At 45.4% G+C, this 18,253-nt stretch overlaps 1 protein-coding gene across 1 annotated transcript in view; it reads right to left on the reverse strand.

The window, feature by feature from the left end:
* F11r (F11 receptor) overlaps window positions 1–6,327 on the reverse strand; it is a 29,348-nt gene extending 23,021 nt beyond the window's left edge. The window contains exon 1 of the mRNA XM_059280299.1: window positions 6,154–6,327. Within this exon, the coding sequence (XP_059136282.1) occupies window positions 6,154–6,214 (61 nt within the window). The 5' untranslated portion in view covers window positions 6,215–6,327. The remainder of the gene's footprint in view (window positions 1–6,153) is intronic.
* Between the last annotated feature and the right edge of the window lie 11,926 nt (window positions 6,328–18,253).

An 18,253-nucleotide genomic window follows, 5' to 3' on the forward strand; every position in this document is an offset into this window, starting at 1 on the left:
CATGCCTTTAATCCCAGCACTCGGGAGGCAGAGCCAGGCGGATCTCTGTGAGTTCGAGGCCAGCCTGGGCTACCAAGTGAGTTCCAGGAAAGGCGCAAAACTACACAGAGAAACCTTGTCTCGAAAAACAAAAACAAAAAAAAAAAAAAAGCATGGGTTGGGGAAGTCATAGGTCATAGGCCATGAGCCCTGCAGCTTTATTTGCTAAGCAGCTGCCTTCTAAATATTTATGTTTATGTTAGTCAAAGAAGCTTCTTTTGAGCAGACGGTGGTTAATGCCTTACAACCAATCAAGATACTGAAAATAACTGGCTAATGAATGTTCATTTCTATATGGGATGTCTGTATTACCCCCTCCAAGGCTCTGAGAACATCACAAAAGGGGGAGTGGAAAGCATGTAAGAGCTGTCAGGCCAGTGAGGTGCCTCAGCCTGTAAAGGCGCTTTTCGCTGAGCCTAACAACCTGAATTCAAGCCCCAAGTCCCACAGGATAGAAAGTGAAAAGCAACTCCCTACAGCTGGTCTCTGACCTCCACACATCACACATCTCACACACACACACACACACACACACACACACACACACACTACAATAAATAAATTTTACAAATTGTTTCTTAAAGACTGTAAGAGCTGGAGGATGTGGAGGAGAGTTATGAAAGGCTGTCTTCTGGGCATGCCACAGCTGTTTCACTCAAAACCTGAGCAGCTACAGTTAGTTACCTGCACAAGACGGGGCCCATTGAGATTCTGTCAGGGCTGGAAGAGGGGCTTCTCCCCGTCACCCAGTAGCTACTGGCAATTGATAGCAACTGGGAAGGAGACACTGTCTACAGTGGTGTAGCCACAGCTGAGTTACTCAAGGGCCAGTAGTTAGAGCACCACACCCAAGGCCTTGGTTAAACTCAGTGGATCACAAAACAAAAACAAAGCAGAGGGCCAATGAGATGGCTCAGCAGGTAAAGATGCCTGCCACCATGCTTGAGGTCCTGAGTTCAATCCCATGGTAGGATTCCAATTCACACAAGGTCTTCCCTAACCTCCACATACACACGCACACAAAAATGAAATTTGAAAAAACAATTATCCATTAAAAATATAAAAGGAAAGATGTGTACGTGGGAAGGAAAGTTGCTGAGCAGAAAGGAGATCAGTAGGAATGAAAGGAGGCTCTGTGTGTGTGTGTGTGTGTGTGTGTGTGTGATCAGAATGCACTGTACACAATGGCAAGGTCAAAGAATTGTTTTAGAAGTCCTGCCTCGGCCTCAGTGTGCTGGCACAACCGACACATGCCACCACACCCAGCACAAAAGCCACTGCCTGCCTTTTGCTCCCAAAACATTCTGTGCTTGGTTGATGGCCCTCCCGTATATTCCAGTTGGGAATCACGCTTGTAGCCCTTGGAAACAAAGAAACCAGTCGGCTTCAATCCCTAGCTGTGGATGTTCCCTGAACCTCCCTGAAGCTCTGTTAGGATAAGAAGTTGACAAAGAGCTGAGCAGAGCCCCCCCAACAACCTATGTTTTTGAATATGGGGGTCCAGCCCACAGCAGAACAGCTCCTTCCTTCTACATTTTAACAGGAAGCCCTTTGTTTTCTCTTTATACACATCCTGTTAACTCCTAGAATATTCCTCAAGATGCTTTTATGCCACCAGTTTGATTTTTAAAAAAGGAAGGAAGGAAGGAAAAGAAGGGAAGCCAGCCAGCTGGTCTCTGCTTCCCTCTGAGAACACAGTACTTCACATCTGGGCATATGAACTTCAGAAGACGCTCCGGACATAATGAACAAAAGCTTGCTGGAGGCTGGAGTGATCTGATACAGAATGTCTGGGCAAAAGAGGAAGGCTGGGTGAGTCCTACTACAGAGCAGGCTCAAACCTCTGAAGATGGTTGAAATCGATATTGGCAATGGAAGGAGGGGCTTTCACTCCATGGCTCCCTCCTGCCCTCTCTTTGTGGACTTTCCAGTTTTACCTGTTCGGCCCCCTCCCCCATGGCAAAGGACAGTGACTCCTGTCAGGACAGAATTCAACCCCAGGGACCTGGCATCCAACTTCCTGCCAGGCAGCTGCTTCCTCTAATCCCGCCCCAACCCTGGAAAACAAGTGACACACAGTGGACTTTGGACAGAAACTCTGCTTATCAGGGAGTCCCAGGCAGACGAACTCCAGGGTTTCAATGCCTGGAAAACCCCAATATGCATGTGCTCATACTGCACCCCACAGCCTCCTCCCAATTCTGAGAAACTTCTTTCTCATTTAACATTTGCTTTGGACACCTAGCCGAGCCTGTGAAGAGGAAATAGGTATGAATTCTGAGATTTCCTAGATGTGAAAACCAAGCCCCAGTACTTCCTAATTTACCACATAAAACGTGTGTAGCATTTCAATCCATCTTTGGGGGTATGGGAGAGGGGGCATGTCAGTGCCCTCCCCCTTAAATTCCAGCTGTGTGTGGAAGTTCGGCAGATCCAAGCAGCCAAGCTATAGCCTCTATAATACCAACATGGAAAAAAAAAACAGTTGGAGCTCTGTGAGTTCAAGACTAGCCTGATCTACATAGCAAATTTCAGGCCAGCTAAGGCTATACAGTGAGACCCTGTCTCAAAACAACAACAAAACAAAAAAAAGAAACAAAGAAAAGAAAAAAAGAAAACTCTCCAGGCTATCTTAAGTAAAATAAACAAGATGTAATCTAATGCATACCGTAAGGCTCTTTTGTGTAAGAAAAGAGAAAGCAAATACACATTTGTACACACGTCTCTGAATAACAAAATACTAGAAAGATATGCATAAGCTCTCTCAGGTATAGTTTCAGCAAGAGTAGAATGGGACGCTGGGCTGTGATGGCGCACACCTTTAATCCCAGCACTTGGGAGGCAGAGCCAGGCGGATCTCTGTGAGTTCAAGCCCAGCCTGGGCTACAGAGTGAAATCCAGGACAGGCACCAAAACTACACAGAGAAACCCTGTCTCGAAACCCCCCCCCCAAAAAAAAATCTAAAAAAAGGGGTAGAATGGGAGTAAACCAATCCACCTCTCTGATGTACTTTGAATCCCAAACCCTGTCAACCAATGCCCTATGAATAAATAATTTCTAGAATCACTGCATCTCTGCCCAAAGGAGAACTAGGCTGGAGGCCCTGGACAAGCCTGGGACACAAAGAAGCAGAAGCGAAAGAAGTCTCACAGGTGAAACATTCCAGAGCCAAGCCTCGCCTGCTGGAGTTCTGCCACCACCCTTTTCCTCCTAGCTGTGGCCACTCACTAGCTTCTAGTTTCAAGAGAACAATTATTTCCCTGGGAGGAAGCAGTAGGCATGACTCACCAATCGACAGTTTTGAGGGAAAGTCTGCCCCCTGAACAGCACATTGGGAATACTCAAAAGAGACTTCTTTAGAAACACTGTCAGGAAACATCGGAGCCCTGACCAAAAAGCCACAGCAGTAGTCCACCCCTCTTAGAAGGAAGGGAATTTCACACCTGGTTAAGAGGAGGCAGGAAAAAAAGTCAGCATTGGCTTTTCCTCCCTTCTGGATACAGTAAAATTTGGCCCATCCACTGGCCACGGCTCACAGCTGAACTTTTTCCAAGTTCAGGTTCTCTAGGGAATGGAATGTAGCATTCTGGGTCACCAATTTCACACTCCCCAACCTCGGCTCTCCCAACATGTCTGTGTACTCCTTATCCCTGCCCACTGAGTACCTCAGGCTGGCGCTGTCTTCCGCTCACGGGCTCATACTTTTTTAACTATCTTGCCCTGTCTTCTCCCTCCCTGATAGCCGAGCCATGATGAGGAGTGACTCAGGAAGGAAAGGACACACTGGCGATCTGCTTATGCTTCTGACCAGATGCCCCACCCCAAAGAGCCCCTACTTTTAAAATTAATAATAAAATAAAGCCCCGCCATTGGGAATTTCCCTGCTTCCTTTGACCTACTCTAGTAAGGACAGCATTCTTGCACCCTCACAAAATCCAAAGGGGTAAGAGCTGTGCAGTAATAATCCCTTCATGTCTATGTCATGTAGCTATTATCTCCATTGATCCTCATGGCAAGCGCAGGATCAGTATTATTACTCCTGTTTTATAGCTGAAGAGACTGAAGGACTAGCTTAAGGTCACCAGAGAAGAAAACAAAGCCAAGATGCCTGGTGAGGTGGCCAGGCTACCATTTCCTTACTCACTTGCACTAATCAAATCACTCCCCCTGGTCCGCCTTGATTTAAAAGATGCAAGGTCCATTCCTCCACCACGCTCCCACTCCAGTCTACCACCCCACCACCCCTATGGTCCACAGTCCACCCCCCAACCCCTCCTCCACAACCCGGACGTTATTCCCTAGGATCCACTGCCCTGCCAAACAAATGCAACAGCTCCTCAGGCTTCCTATCAACGGTGGCTGCTTGTTCAAAATGCTGTTGTCACAATCCTTCAGCGGCAGCATGCCATAGACCCAATCCAGGAAATTAGGAGAAAAGAAAAGGAAGAAGGGAAGGAGTTAGCGGAAAGCAGCTCCAGGAAGTTTATAAGCTGTCAACTGCCGTCACTGATCCAGAAGAAACAGCACACAAAACAGGAATATGGGTGTGGCTAACATTTCTAAGATACCAACAAAAATGAAGAGATGGCTGGGTAAAGACAGGAAGATGAGGAGAAGCAGAAATGGATGGATGAGTAGCATTCGAAGGTGAAGTGAGAAAAGACGGAGCCAGTGGAAGGTTCTTTTGATTTGTTTTGTTTTAAATAAAACAGCAAATTCTGAAGCAGTAGCTCAGATAGTTCTTGGGCCTTGGGCCTGAAATGCTGGAACTCCAGGAACGGGGGACAGAGGACTCTGGTCCACCCCCAGCTTCTACTCCCCTTGTAAACTGGAAAAGTCATTTCCTCTCTCGAGGCTCATTTCCTTATCTGCAGAATGGAAAGAAGTCGGATCACCTATTGTCTAGTCCCACGCCAAGGGTTTACAGTTCTGTGACAGAGACAAAGGCGTGATCTAGCCACCTTGGTAAGGAATCTATTTCTGATCTCCAAAAGTTCTTCAAAACGAACCTTTAGAAGACACCAATACCCACTGTTATGTTTCATTTCCTTTACCCTCTCTAAAACAAGAACCTCGAAGGGAAACAGATTCATAGAGAACACATTCCAAGTAAACGACCCGATAGTGTATGCACTTAAGAATCAGACATCGCACACCCAAGTCCCTGGTTTGGTCCTCAGGTCCGAAGGGTGGTGGCAGGGAAAATCAGACAGATAAATATACAGGTCCTGACACACACTGACCAAGGCACAAACCAGCCAACCTCACACTCAGCCTCATACAAACACACCTCGAGACAGTCATGCCCCAGCATGCGAGCCTGGTTTGTTTCTCAGGAAAGGGAGTCAGTCTACAAGGAAACAAAAAAACTCTCATTCCCGGCAAGGGGGAGGGCAGAGGTCTGGCTCAGAGGAGATCCAGCCAACCAATAGACCCAGTCTCCCCCAGGGAATCGTCACTCAGTCAACAACCTTAATTAAGGACTCCTCGCTAGTTAGACAAGAAAAGAATTCTGAATGCTATGATCTGAGAAATTTTTAGAGATTTCGTTTCTTCTTCTGACGCTGAACCCCGGCATTAATTCCCCAAAGGTCCACAATTTAACAAGAGCGAGAGACCCCTTCTGCAAAAGCCAGGAAAGGAAACATTCCCTACCCCCACCTCCATTACATTTCCTCCTAGGACACTTGAGCCAAGGGAGTCCGGCTGAGAGGCTCAAGGTTCCTCTGAGTCGTCGGAGATGTCGGAGGAGCAGGGCGGCCCTTCCCAGGTGCAGATGAAGGGGAACGGGTAGCTTGATAGTTTGGTGTGGGAAGGGTCCTCGGGCCTGAAGGGGAGACCCAGAACCGTTTACCCTCCCGGTTATTTTTAAAGCTCCAGGCCACGGTGTAGGAGGTGGGGTCACAGATCACCCGCCTGGGGGAGGGTAGCCAGCCAGTCTCCAGGTGGGGGAGGGGAGAGTGACCAGACCCGGGCGGAAAAGTGGACTCCCAGGGCGAGGCAGGCGGGCAGGCAGGTTTCTGGACTCCTCCCTTCCGGTGGGCAAGTGGGGTGCGCCTTCGTCCAACCTCTAACCGGACCCACCTACTCCTCCCAAAACTCTGGGAACTCACCAAGGACCATAGACGTGAAGAGAAACAACAGTTTCCTCCCTGCTTTCCCCTCGGTGCCCATTCCAGTTACAACCCCGACAGGACGGGCGAGCCACTCCGCTGGGAACAGCTTCGCGATCCACCGCGCTGGGACTGGACTCCAGCCGCCAGGTTGAGCCCGGCCCGCCTTTCTCTCCACGCCCGGTGGGCGGCGCCCGGCTGTCCCGCGTTCCGATTGGCGAAGAGAGAGGGAGCTCCGATGAGTGACTCACCGTACGCAGGTGCAGCCCCGAACTTTCCTCCCCCTTGAATCCGATTGGTGCCTTTCTTTCTTAGAGACCTCTGGTTGGCCCAGGAGACAGTCGCTTAAGGAAGCCAAAGCCTCCTCCTGGACAGGTAAGGGCATCCCGATTGGCAGCAAGGTTCGCAGCTAGGGCCTTTCTGACTGGCCTGGCTCTTGATAGTTATCTCTAAGGTGGAGGTGGGGAAGGTCACAGGCCTCTAAGATGCAGGAATCTCCTTGGTTGATTTTTTTTCCCATTATTTTTAAATTGCTTAATGCTGCAGAATCCGCCCCCCCCCCCACCTTGGTAAGTAAAAAAACACATATTAACATGGGAAGATGTAGGGAGAGAGCTGGGAGAGAGGAGGAGAGATACATTGAGTACCCCAAACTGGGTTACTCCATCCTCCTGGTTACATTATCTCAAAAAGAAACCTAATACACAGACATAGAAAACATCCAGACTATAAAAACTGACCTACAGTTCCCTGGGTGACTGGGGATATGACTTTTATACGGATATGATCTGTCAGTAGCTCTTTTGCTGGACCTTACATTTGGATTGACTTGTTTTCTTAGACTAAGGCTGGGTATGTAGCTGAGGATGGCCTCAAAACTGTAGATTTTCCTGTAGAAAGGCTATCCCACACCGTAGCACATGGCAGTAATTCCAGCACCCAAGAGATTAATACAGGTCAGTCTTACTTACCTAGTGAATTGTAGGCCAGCCTGGGCTTCATGAGACCCTGTCTCAAAATTAGAAGAGGAGGAGGAGAAGAACAGGAGGAGGAAGCGGCAGAGGGAAGGAAATAAAACCAAAACCATAGTGTAATCTAGCCCTTTAAAGACCGAGGCGGGAGAACTAGGAGTTTACGGCTATCCTTGACAAGGTAGCAAATCTGACAATAGCCTGGGCTAAAAGAGAGCCCATTTCAAAAATAAAAAACAGGCTAAAGAGATGGCTTAGCAGTTAAGAGTGCCCTCTACAGTGGGCATGGTGGCACACGCCTTTTTTCCTGGCTCTGGGAAGACAGAGGCAGGTGGATCTCTGTTGAGTTAGCCTGCTCTACATAGTGAGTTGCAGGACATCCAGAGCTACAAAGCGAAACATTGTCTCAAAAAGGCAGTAACAACAACAACATGTTTACCAAGCTTCTACTGGGTGAGATAAGGAAGTACAAATAAATAAAACAGCAGTTCTGCCCCAAAACAAACAAACAAAAACAATTCTGACTTCAAGGTTGGCAAGCCATAACAGAGTAAGCAGGAAAGTACATAACCAAGAATGAAACTTTGCACTACTAAATTGAAACAAATACCTGGTACCTGCTAAGTGCAAAGTTGTTGTTCACTCTCAAATAAATTTAAAGTCCTAAGGTGAGAGACTTATACACAGTTTTGGACTTGTTTGGGATGGTTTCACTTTAGCCCAGGCTGGTCTGAAACTCACTATACAGCCCAAAGTGTCCTTGAATCCATGATGTATCAGCCTCTCTAAATACCAAGATTATAGTGTGAAATATTTTTTTTTTAATTTCCAGCCACTGTGCTCTGACATTACACAAAATGTTTAATTATTCTTTTCCCCTGGTAGTCCTTTCCTTTAAAGAAAAAATAAAAATAAGCTGGGCAGTGGTGGTACACTTAGAGTACTCACACAGAGAAACCCTGTCTTGGAAAATAAACAAATAAATAAAAACCTGGTAATGGTGGTGCACACCTTTGATCCCAGCACTCAGGAGGCAGAGGCAGGCAGATCTCTGTGTGTTAGAGGCCAACCTGCTTCGAAAAACCAAATAAATAAAATACATAAATATTAAAAGCTGGAATGGTGGCTTAGTGGTTAAGAGTGTGTACTGCTCTTCCAGAGGACCCACTGAATTTTTAGCCATATTGGTGTTTTTGTCATTGTTTTTGTTTTTGTTTTTTTGAGTCAGGGTTTCTTTGTGAAATAGCCCTGGCTGTTCTGGAATTAGCTCTGAAGACCAGGCTGGCCTGGAACCTACAGAGATCCACCTGCCTCTGTCTTTCAAGTGTTGGGATTAATGGCATGAGCCACCATCCCTGGCAGACCCCGTCTTTTATTTTTATTCTATTTTATTTTATTTTGGAACAGGATGAAATAGGGATTTACTGTAGTGTCCAGGCTTGTCCCGGCCTCTCATTATGTGGTCTAGCTTAACCTTGAACTCTTGGCAATCCTTATTCTTCTGCCTCCCAATACAAGAAATAAACTATCACACCTTGCTTCAATTTTTTTTTAATTAAAATATATACTACTGTGCTGGCTAGTTTTATGTCAACTTGACACAAAATGGAGTCATTTGGGAAAAGACGATCTCAGTTGAGAAAATGCCCCCACCAGACTGGCTCACAGTAGGTGGTGCCCACCAGACTGGCTCACAGTAGGTGGTGCCACCCCTGGACTGATGATCCTGGGTGATAGAAGGCAGGCTGAAGAACCTGGAAACAACCTAGATGCCCGTCAACCGAAGAATGGATTAAGAAAATGTGGTGCATATACACAATGGAGTACTACTCAGCAGAGAAAAAACAATGACATCATGAAATTTGCAGGCAAATGGATGGAACTAGAAAATATCATACTGAGTGAGGTGACCCAAACCCAGAAGGACAAACATGGTATGTACTCATACTCATAAGTGGATTCTAGATATAAAGCAAAGAACAATCAGACTGCAACCCACAGAACCAGGGAGGATATATGGCAGGCGGGGGGACCCTAGGATGACTGTGGCTTAGAATACATTTTGGTTTTACTCAAAAATAAATAAATAAGTAAATAAAAAAGTTGTAAATAAAATAAAAGAAGAAGGCAGGCTGAACAGTCCAGTGAGCAGCACCCCTCCAAGGCCTCTGCATCAGTCCCTGCCTCCAGCTTTCTGCTTGAATTCTCACCCTGACTTCTCTAGTGTGGACTACCAACCGTAAGCTAACGTAAACCCTTCCCTCCCCAAGGTGCTTTCGGTCATGGTGTTGTATCACAGCAGCAGAAACCCTAGCTAAGACATCTAGTCAGCTTTTATCACTGTTGCAAAGTCCTTGGCACAGGCCACAGAGGCGTGTTGAACCTGGAGTTTTTGAGGCTCCTCTAGAGGCATTGGCTCAAGTCTTTTAATTTTTTTTTTTAGATTTACTTCTTGTATGTATGAGTGCCCTATCTGCATGTATGCCTTTATGCTAGAAGAGGCTTCAGACCCCACTAGAGGTGGTTGTGAGCCACCACATGGTTGCTGGGAACTGACCTCAGGACCTCTGGAAGAGCAGTCACTGAGGCATCTCTCTAGCCCACCAGCTCAATCCCTGTGAGGGTCCTTTCTGAGTTACCTTGAATGGTGGCAGTTGGCAACGGCAGGAATGCATTCAGAAGCAGTCATCTCTCTAGCCAGGATGCAGAGATTGGGTACAACTGGGCTTCTCCTGTGACAGCCTCCAAAAACCACTAAGCAGTCACACAAATTCCTTAATCTCCTTTGAGGGTTTCCAGTAACCCAAGGATCTCCTGTCGGCCCCTCCCTCTCCCTCCTTTCCATTCCCCCACCATGTGTGATGCATATGCTTGAATGGGTGCAGGTATGCATGCCCGATAACATGCAGAGTCAGAGGATGCCAGGTGTCCTGTTCTATCACTTTTCTGCATTCCCTTGAATAGAGTCTCTCAGTGAACTTACAGCTAGACTAGTAGCCAGCCAGCCCTAGGGTCCCCTTCTCCACCCACCACAGCACTGGAGTTACAGACACACACAATGAATGCTGGATTTTTAACATGAGCTCTGGGAACTTGAACTCAGATCCTCATGGGTGGGCAGCACTTAGGAGGCAAAGACAGGTGAATCTCTGAGTTGGGAGACCAGACTGGTCTACAGAGCAAGATCCAGAAGAGCCAGAGCTACATAGAGAATCCTTGGCTCAAAAAACAAAACAAAAATAAATAAAGACAGTTTCACTATTTAGCCCTGGCTGGCCTTGAACTTACCCAGTAGAGAAGTCTGGCCTCAAACTCAGAGATTCGCCTGCCTCTGGATCTCAAGTACTAAGATTAAAGGGCTGCACCACTACCCCCTGATCTAAAGGCCTGTAGAACCTTTCAGTCACCTACCCTGGTGACCAAGTCCAACACATGGCCTGTTAGGCGACACCCAAACCTTACACAAACTACAGCAGGATAATTAATTGTCTTTTTCTTACACATTTGTAAGTGTTCTTTACATATTAAATGAATTAGCCCTCCCGTGTATGCTATCAGTTGAAAATTTCCCATTTGCTGTTCTGATTGGTGTGTCTATGCACATGTTTACCAATGCAGCCATGTATCATGCAGAAGGCTTAGCTTGGTTGTTTAGATTTTACTTCATCAGATTTTTGCTTTTGTTTTTTGGTTATTTGATTGGTTGATTTCTTGGCAGCTTGGTGGTTATTGTTCTTGTTTTTGAGACAGGGTTTCTTTGTGTCAACCTGGTTGTCCTGGAACTCACTCTGTAGACCCTGCTGGCCTCAATCTCAGAGATCCATCTCCTTCTTCACCCAAGTGCCCGATGGAAGGCCTGTGCTACCACTGCACCACATTTTGTTTTTGAGTGAATTTCGCTACACAGACTACTAGGCTGGCCTCAAACTCATTCTCCTGCCTCTGCTTACTGGGTGCTGGGATTAAAGGTGTGACACACACACACACACACACACACACACACACACACACACACCTGGCATCATCAGCTTCTTCTGTGGCTTTTAGTGTTGAGTGATAGTTATAGGGATGTCTTTACCTCTTTAAGATAATAAACTGTTGTTGGTAGTTTCCATATTTTCGACCTTTGATCCATAGACGTGTATATCATCTGTTATACGAAGTATGGAACTTGTCTGTTTTATCTACTCACACGGTGCTCACAAGTGCATTGCTTTACCCATTGCTGTGACAAACACCCAAGAAGAGCAACTGAAGGAAGGAAAGGTTTATTTGGGCTTGCATTTGAGTCGGTCTGTTGTGGGCGGAAAGCATGGTGGAGAGAACAGCTCCAGCTGTAACAACAGGTGTGTAAGGCAGGTGCTCACATTGCCTCCACAGTCAAAAAGCAAAGAAAGATGAATGCTGGTCCTCAGCTTGCCTTCTCCTTTTTGTTCGGTCCTGGACCCCACCCAGGGGTCCACATTTAGGGACCTCAATTAAGCCTCTCAACTAAGTCTCACAGGTGTACCCTGATGTATGTCTCCTATAGGATTCTAAGTCAACTCAAGTTGATAATCAAGATTAACTATCACTACCACTCCTCTTGAAATGGGAATTCTGTAGGTACCCCAGGCTAGCCTTGAACCCATTATCCTTCTGCCTCAGCCTTCCTGTTGCTAAAATTACAGGTGTGTGTCACTATACCTGACACTATGCCCTCTTTTAAGTAATCATGGACCATGAACAAAAATTAGCCACAAGGCAAACTTCAACATGTTTTTATTAAATAATACAGTGTATATTTTCTGTCCCGCCCACCAGTACTGGTCAAATGAATACATTCATTTGTAAAACTTTATCATCTGCATGTGTGTGATGCCTTTTTTTTTTTTTTTTTTGGTTTTTCGAGACAGGGTTTCTCCATGTAGCTTTGCGCCTTTCCTGGGACTCACTTGGTAGCCCCGGCTGGCCTCGAACTCACAGAGATCCGCCTGGCTCTGCCTCCCGAGTGCTGGGATTAAAGGTGTGCGCCGCCGCCGCCGCCGCCGCCGCCGCCGCCGCCGCCGCCGCCGCCGCCGCCACCACCACCACCACCACCACCACCACCACCACCACCACCACCACCTGGCCTGGCCTTCTGTTTTTCAAGATAAGGTTTCTCTGTGTAGCCCTGGCTGTCCTGGACTCTGTAGACCAAGCTGGCCTCGAACTCAGAAATCCTCCTGCCTCTGCCTCCCAAATGGGATTAAAGGCATGTGCCACCACTGCATGGCTTCTGATATTTATTATTTACACTTGTATACATGTATACAAATCCATATGTTCTATGCTGTGGAATAATCCTTTGGTACACTACGAAGATTTGTCGTTATGATTGGTTTAATACACAAGCTGACTGGCCAATAGCTGAACAGGACAAAGTTAGTCAGGAAAGCCAAATTGAGAATACTGGGAAGAAGGACAGAGTCAGGAGTCAACAGCCAGGAGCAGAGGGAGCAGGAGATGAATGTACCATGGTGATAAAGGTTAACTTAAAAGCTAAGAGCTAGCTAGTAATAAGTCTGAGATATTGGCCAAGCATTTGTAATTAATATGTCTTAGTGTGTTTATTTGAGAGTGACTGTGGGACAGGAACTTCCATGTACAGTTTTATGTGATAGGTACTTCATGGGAATTAAACTCTCATAACAATCCACAGAGAAAAGTTTGCTATAGTTGAGGCTGGCCTTGAACTCAGGGCAGTCTTTCTGCCTCAGCCTCCCAACTGCTGGGATTATAGACATGAGTCACCATACTCGATATGGCCATAAATCTTATAATTTCCATTTTACAAATAATGAAAGAAATGAAATAGTTAAAAGTGCCTTGTGGTAACTATTCAGTTATGGTTAGCCAGATCTAGAACCCAGCATTCGGGCTGGAGAGATGGCTCAGAGGTTAAGAGCACTGACTGTTCTTCCAGAGGTCCTGAGTTCGATTCCCAGCAACCACATGGTGGCTCACAACCATCTGTAACAAAAAAAAAAAAAAAAAAAAAAAAAAAAAATCAATGCATAGAACCCAACATTCCCTTTCCAGAATAAACTGCTACCACTCATTAATATTTCCAACTTTCCCCCTCAAAATTACTAAACTCACTTACTGAATGTATGTCATGATCTGGTTTCATGGTTAGTTTATAAAAATAAAATAAAGATCCCACTCTGTAAAAAACTGAGCCTAGGTAGCTGGAGAGATGACTCAGTGGTTAAGAGCACCGACTGCTCTTCCAGAAGACCTGGGTTCAATTCCCAGCAACCACATGGCAGCTCACACCTATCTGTAACTCCAAGATCCAACACCCTCACACAGACACACATGCAGGCAAAACATCAATGCAGATAGAATAAAAATTTAAAAAATTAAATTATATTTTTTCTTAAAAAAGAGCTAAGCCCGAAGAGAGAAAGCAAGTGATTATACCGTGTGATAAGGGTTACCAGAGAGGGCTACGCTTGAGCCTTACTGTTTTGCGTCTGTGTCCTTCAGGGAATCCAGTTATACGTATTCATCGGCTATTTTTCATCCTTCCTGAGTTCAAAAAACCCTCTTGAGGAGAACCACAAAACTCCTGCCAAATACATTCTCCTAATTCTTATGAAATCCAGAGGGTTTGAAGGTCTGGAAGCTTCCCAAGCAGAAGAAATGATAAGCGAAGGCCAGGGTCAAAAAGGACTGTTTGGATCACTGAGGATACCAGGCTGGGAGGAACAAGCACTGGCAAGAGTTTGGTAAGGCAGGGTGAAACCAAATCTGAACCACAGATTGCTCCAAGAGTCGGGATGAGACATGTTCCAGCCACTAGGCAACAAAGACCTGCTGTAAATTATCAACTCTCTGGCTAATAAAAAAATGTTAGTTCAAGGTTAGACAGGCAGCCAGTCTTCAGAAGATTCTGAAGGTCAGTAGATTAGCAAGGCTCAATAAACACCCATTGAGAACTGATGGTCAAGGTGTTTGAGGTCAAGGAAGAGTACATGCCAGGCATGGTGGTAGACTCCTTTAATCCCAGCACTCAGGAGGCAAAGGCAGGGGATCCCTGTGAGTTCGAGGCCTGCCTGGTCTACAGAGTGAGTTCCAGAACAGCTAGGGCTGTTACACACAGAAGCTCTGTCTCAAAAAAAAAAAAAAGGAAAAAAAAAACCCAACACCTGGACAAAAGAAAGAAAGGGTTTATGCCTTTAAAGGTACCCATTCAGGAGATGAGCAACAAAAATGTAGTGTGATGGATACAATGATTCAGACACTTGGTAAACGAAATCTGACATAAAATAGGATGAACGTGTGTTGGGAGGGCCCTCTTTAGTATGAAAAGGAAAGCCAAAAAATGGCGAGGGGACTATGTATAGCTGGTTAGCCCTGAAGTCCTGATGGAATAGCTATGAGAAAAGGAAAACAAAATGTAAAGGGTGGGTAATAGATTTTTAAAAAGCCTATCAAGGTTATGAACCAACTACTTAATAAGAGAGAAAGGAATTTTTCCCCAGTGAACAAACCAGAGGTCAACCATGTAAAGGGCCTTGTCACTTTTCTTCTAGGAGTCTCTTGAACCCTCAGCTATGAAGCCACAGGAAACAAGAAAGATGTTGGCAGTCCAGGAGGGCAGCTAGAAATTAGTTAATTTATGCTGATAGAAGAAAGTTGTTGCCTAGAAACTAAGCATGCTGGCACATGCCAAGCAAATGTAGAAGGCGCATGCGTTTGAGGCCAGCCTGGGCTATGTAGTGAGACTAACTTACAGAGAAAAAAAAAAAGCTAGGCTATAATCCCAGCATTTAGGAGCCTGAAGCAGGAAGATTCCAAGTTTGAGGCCAAAAGGAGAGTATAGAGTGTGAGTATAAGTGGAATAAGTGGGGAGAGACACCCAGAAAAGGCATTAAGGTTTCCGTGTGTTGGTCCTTGTTTAGGGAAAGTGGCTACGAGTGGACATACTCAAAGCAAAATGAACGAACACACAGCATAGTTCTACATGTCTGTAACTCGAGCACTCTGGGGAGTCTGAGACGGGAGTCACAGGTTCACGGCTAAAAATGTAGTTCTGTTGGTAGAGTGCTTGCCTAGCATGCAGGAGGTCCTGGGTTCAATCTGCAGCATCACATTAAAACAGAAAACAAAACAAAACAAAAAAAACCATGCTGCCTCCCAATTGAACCCAGCATTTGGAACAACACAGGAGGATTGCTGTGAGCTGGAGACCAGCCAGGAGTACATAGCATGACCCTGTCTCACCGACCTACAATTTTTTGTTTTGAAAAGAAAAAAAAAAAGAATTAAATTTTAGTAAATTATTATTATTATTATTATTTTAGGTTTACTTCTTTTTTTTTTAATGTGTGTGATGGTATCTTGTTGTATGAATGTTTATATTTGTGCACCATGTACGTGCCTGATGCCTGGAAAGGTCAGAAGAGGGCATCAGATCCCCTGGAACTGGAGTTACCAACAGTTATGATCAGCCATGTGGGTGCAGGGAAGTGGACCAGCTCCTCTCTAAGAAATGTTCTTGACTTGTAGCTGGACATGGTGACACACGCCTTTAATTCCAGCACTCAGGAGGCAGAGGCCGGCGGATCTCTGTGAGTTTTTTAAGGCCAGCCTAGTCCACAAAGTGAGTTCCAGGACAACCAGAGTGGTTACACAGAGAAACCCTGTCTCAAAAAACAAACAAACAAAAAAAAAAGAAAGAAAGAAAGAAAGAAAGAAAGAAAGAAAGGTTTTTTGTTTTTTGTTTGTTTGTTTTTTTATTCCAGTAAACACTTTTTGAAATTACATTTATTTAGTGAGTGTGGAGGTCAGAGGACACTTTCATGAGTTGGTTCTCTTCTTCCACCCTGTGGGTCTTGGGAATTGAACTCAGGTTGTCTTGGTAGCAAGTGCCTTTATCTGCTGAAGCATTTTACCAGCCTATAATGCTCTTAAAAACAATCTTCAGGGGCCAGGTGGTGGTGACACCATGCAGGTGGATCTCTCTGACTTCAAGAACAGCTTGGTCTACAGATCAAGTTCCAAAGCTGTACAGAGAAACCAGGCTTGGGAAAAAAAAAAAAAAAAAAAAAAAAAAAACCTTTGGGCTGGGCTCAAGCCCTGGTACCACACACGGTGTTCCAGCAGTCAGGAAGTAGAGACAGGACTAGCTGAAGTTCAGCTCAACTACATGAGACCCTGTCTCCAAAATCTAAATTAAATTGAAAAGTGGAAAGTATATGAGACCCTGTTTGGCTTGTCAAAATCAAAACCAAAATCCTTCAGTGAACTAAGCGTTTATACAACTGTCTTTTTTGCAAGTAAATTATGTCTCAGTAATTATAATCATAAAGAAATACTATGATCCATAATAAAGATAATGGGAGGGGTGTGTAGACTCATGACGAAGAGAAAAATTAAACCCAGGAGAGATTTCCCAATCTATTTCTGAGTCAGAGATTGGGTTTTGGGGGGAAACTGGCACCTGCCATTTACCCCAGACTCTGAGGTGAATAGCAACCACTCTTATCTCCAGACTTGGGAGCGAGGCTCAGGAGTGGAGCACCTGGTGAACATGTGCAAACAAAAACGAAACTCAGCAATGTCTGGCTAACTCCTGTAGCTCAGGGGAACGTAGGCTGGGTCAGTGCCTGAAGCTGGAGAATCCAGGTGCATGGAAGAGCAGAGGAAAAGGAGGGAAAAAAAACAAAGAAAACAGGAAATGTCTGATAAATTGTTTTAAACACTTGGAAAAAAATCAGAAAATTGGGTTCCCATCTGAGCCAGCCTGCTCTTCTGGCTAAAGGAATAAATTAAAAAAAAATTTTTTTGTGGTGGGGGGGTTGTTTTATCTTTCAAAACAGAATTTCTCTGTGTATCTCTGACTGTCCTGGAATCACTGTGTAGACGAGGCTGGTCTAGTGCCAGGATCAAAGGTGTGTGCCACCACTGCCCTGCAATTTAATTTTAATTTCATTCTATGTGTGTGGGTGTTTTGTCTGTCCACTACATGTGTGCCTGGTGACTGAGGAGGCCAGAGGAGAGCTTCAGATGCCCTGGAACTGGAGTGGCAGATGGTCATGAGCTTCCATGTAGGTGCTGGGAATCATACCCAGGTATTCTGGAAGAAGAGCCAGTGCTCAGTGCTCTTAATTGCTGAACGATTTCTCCAGGCCCAAGGAATACTTTATGTGGTTTATTATAAAAATGCATTGTATTTATTTGGATGTTTGCATATGGGCACATGCCACACATGTGAGGTCAGCCTGCTGAGTTGGTCTGTCTTTCCACGTTATGGGTCCTAAAGCTTGGCAGCAAGAGCCTTTAGTTGGTGGTCCGTCTCACCAGCCTGTAATGTGAGCCTTTTGTTCATCTTCTCAATTGTTTTTCAGCTAGTGTCTCACTGTGTAGCCCTGGCTGACTTAGAACTCACCATGCAGAACTCGCTGGCCTCAAACTCAGTAGTTCCAACTTCCTTTTCCTCCCAGTGCTGGAATTAAAGGGGTTTGCCGCCACCAGCAGCTTTTTTTTTTTCTTTTGAGACAGGGTCTTGTGTTGCCATGGCTGCATAGAACTCATCATGTAGCCAGGCTGGCCCAGAATTCAGTACAGCCCAGCCCAGACTAGAACCTAAAGAAATCCTGCTGCCTCTGCCTCTGCCTCTGCCCACGGTTTACAGGTGTGTTCCAGCACACCTGGCGAAAATATTCTTTCATTAGAACTGGGGAAAGGGCTTGTTGCAAAATCCTGAGGACCTGCATTCAAATCCCCAGAATCCATGTAAAAAGCCAGGGGTGATGGCATGTGCCTGTAACTCTAGCCCTTGGGGGGACAAAGACAGGTGAATTCCTGAAGCTCATTGGCCAGCCAACATGCCTGCCAAATCCGTAAGTTTCTGGTTCAGTAAGAGACGGTCTCAAAAACTAAAGATGGAAAGCAGTTAAGACAATTAACACACACATTCACACTCACGAAAATATTTCATTGTCTCAAAGAATATCCAAATGATTTACCACACTAGGAGGAGTTCTCTATCTCCTTTCCAATGAGTCTAGTTTCAGTAAGCTTTTGCTGGTTGCTGTTAAGTTCCTTGTTGATGTTTTGTTTGGGTTTTTTGAGACAAGGTCTCGCTACATAGCTCCAGC

Source organism: Peromyscus eremicus, chromosome 15 (genome assembly GCF_949786415.1).
Source record: "Peromyscus eremicus chromosome 15, PerEre_H2_v1, whole genome shotgun sequence".
NCBI classification, from domain to species: domain Eukaryota; kingdom Metazoa; phylum Chordata; class Mammalia; order Rodentia; family Cricetidae; genus Peromyscus; species Peromyscus eremicus.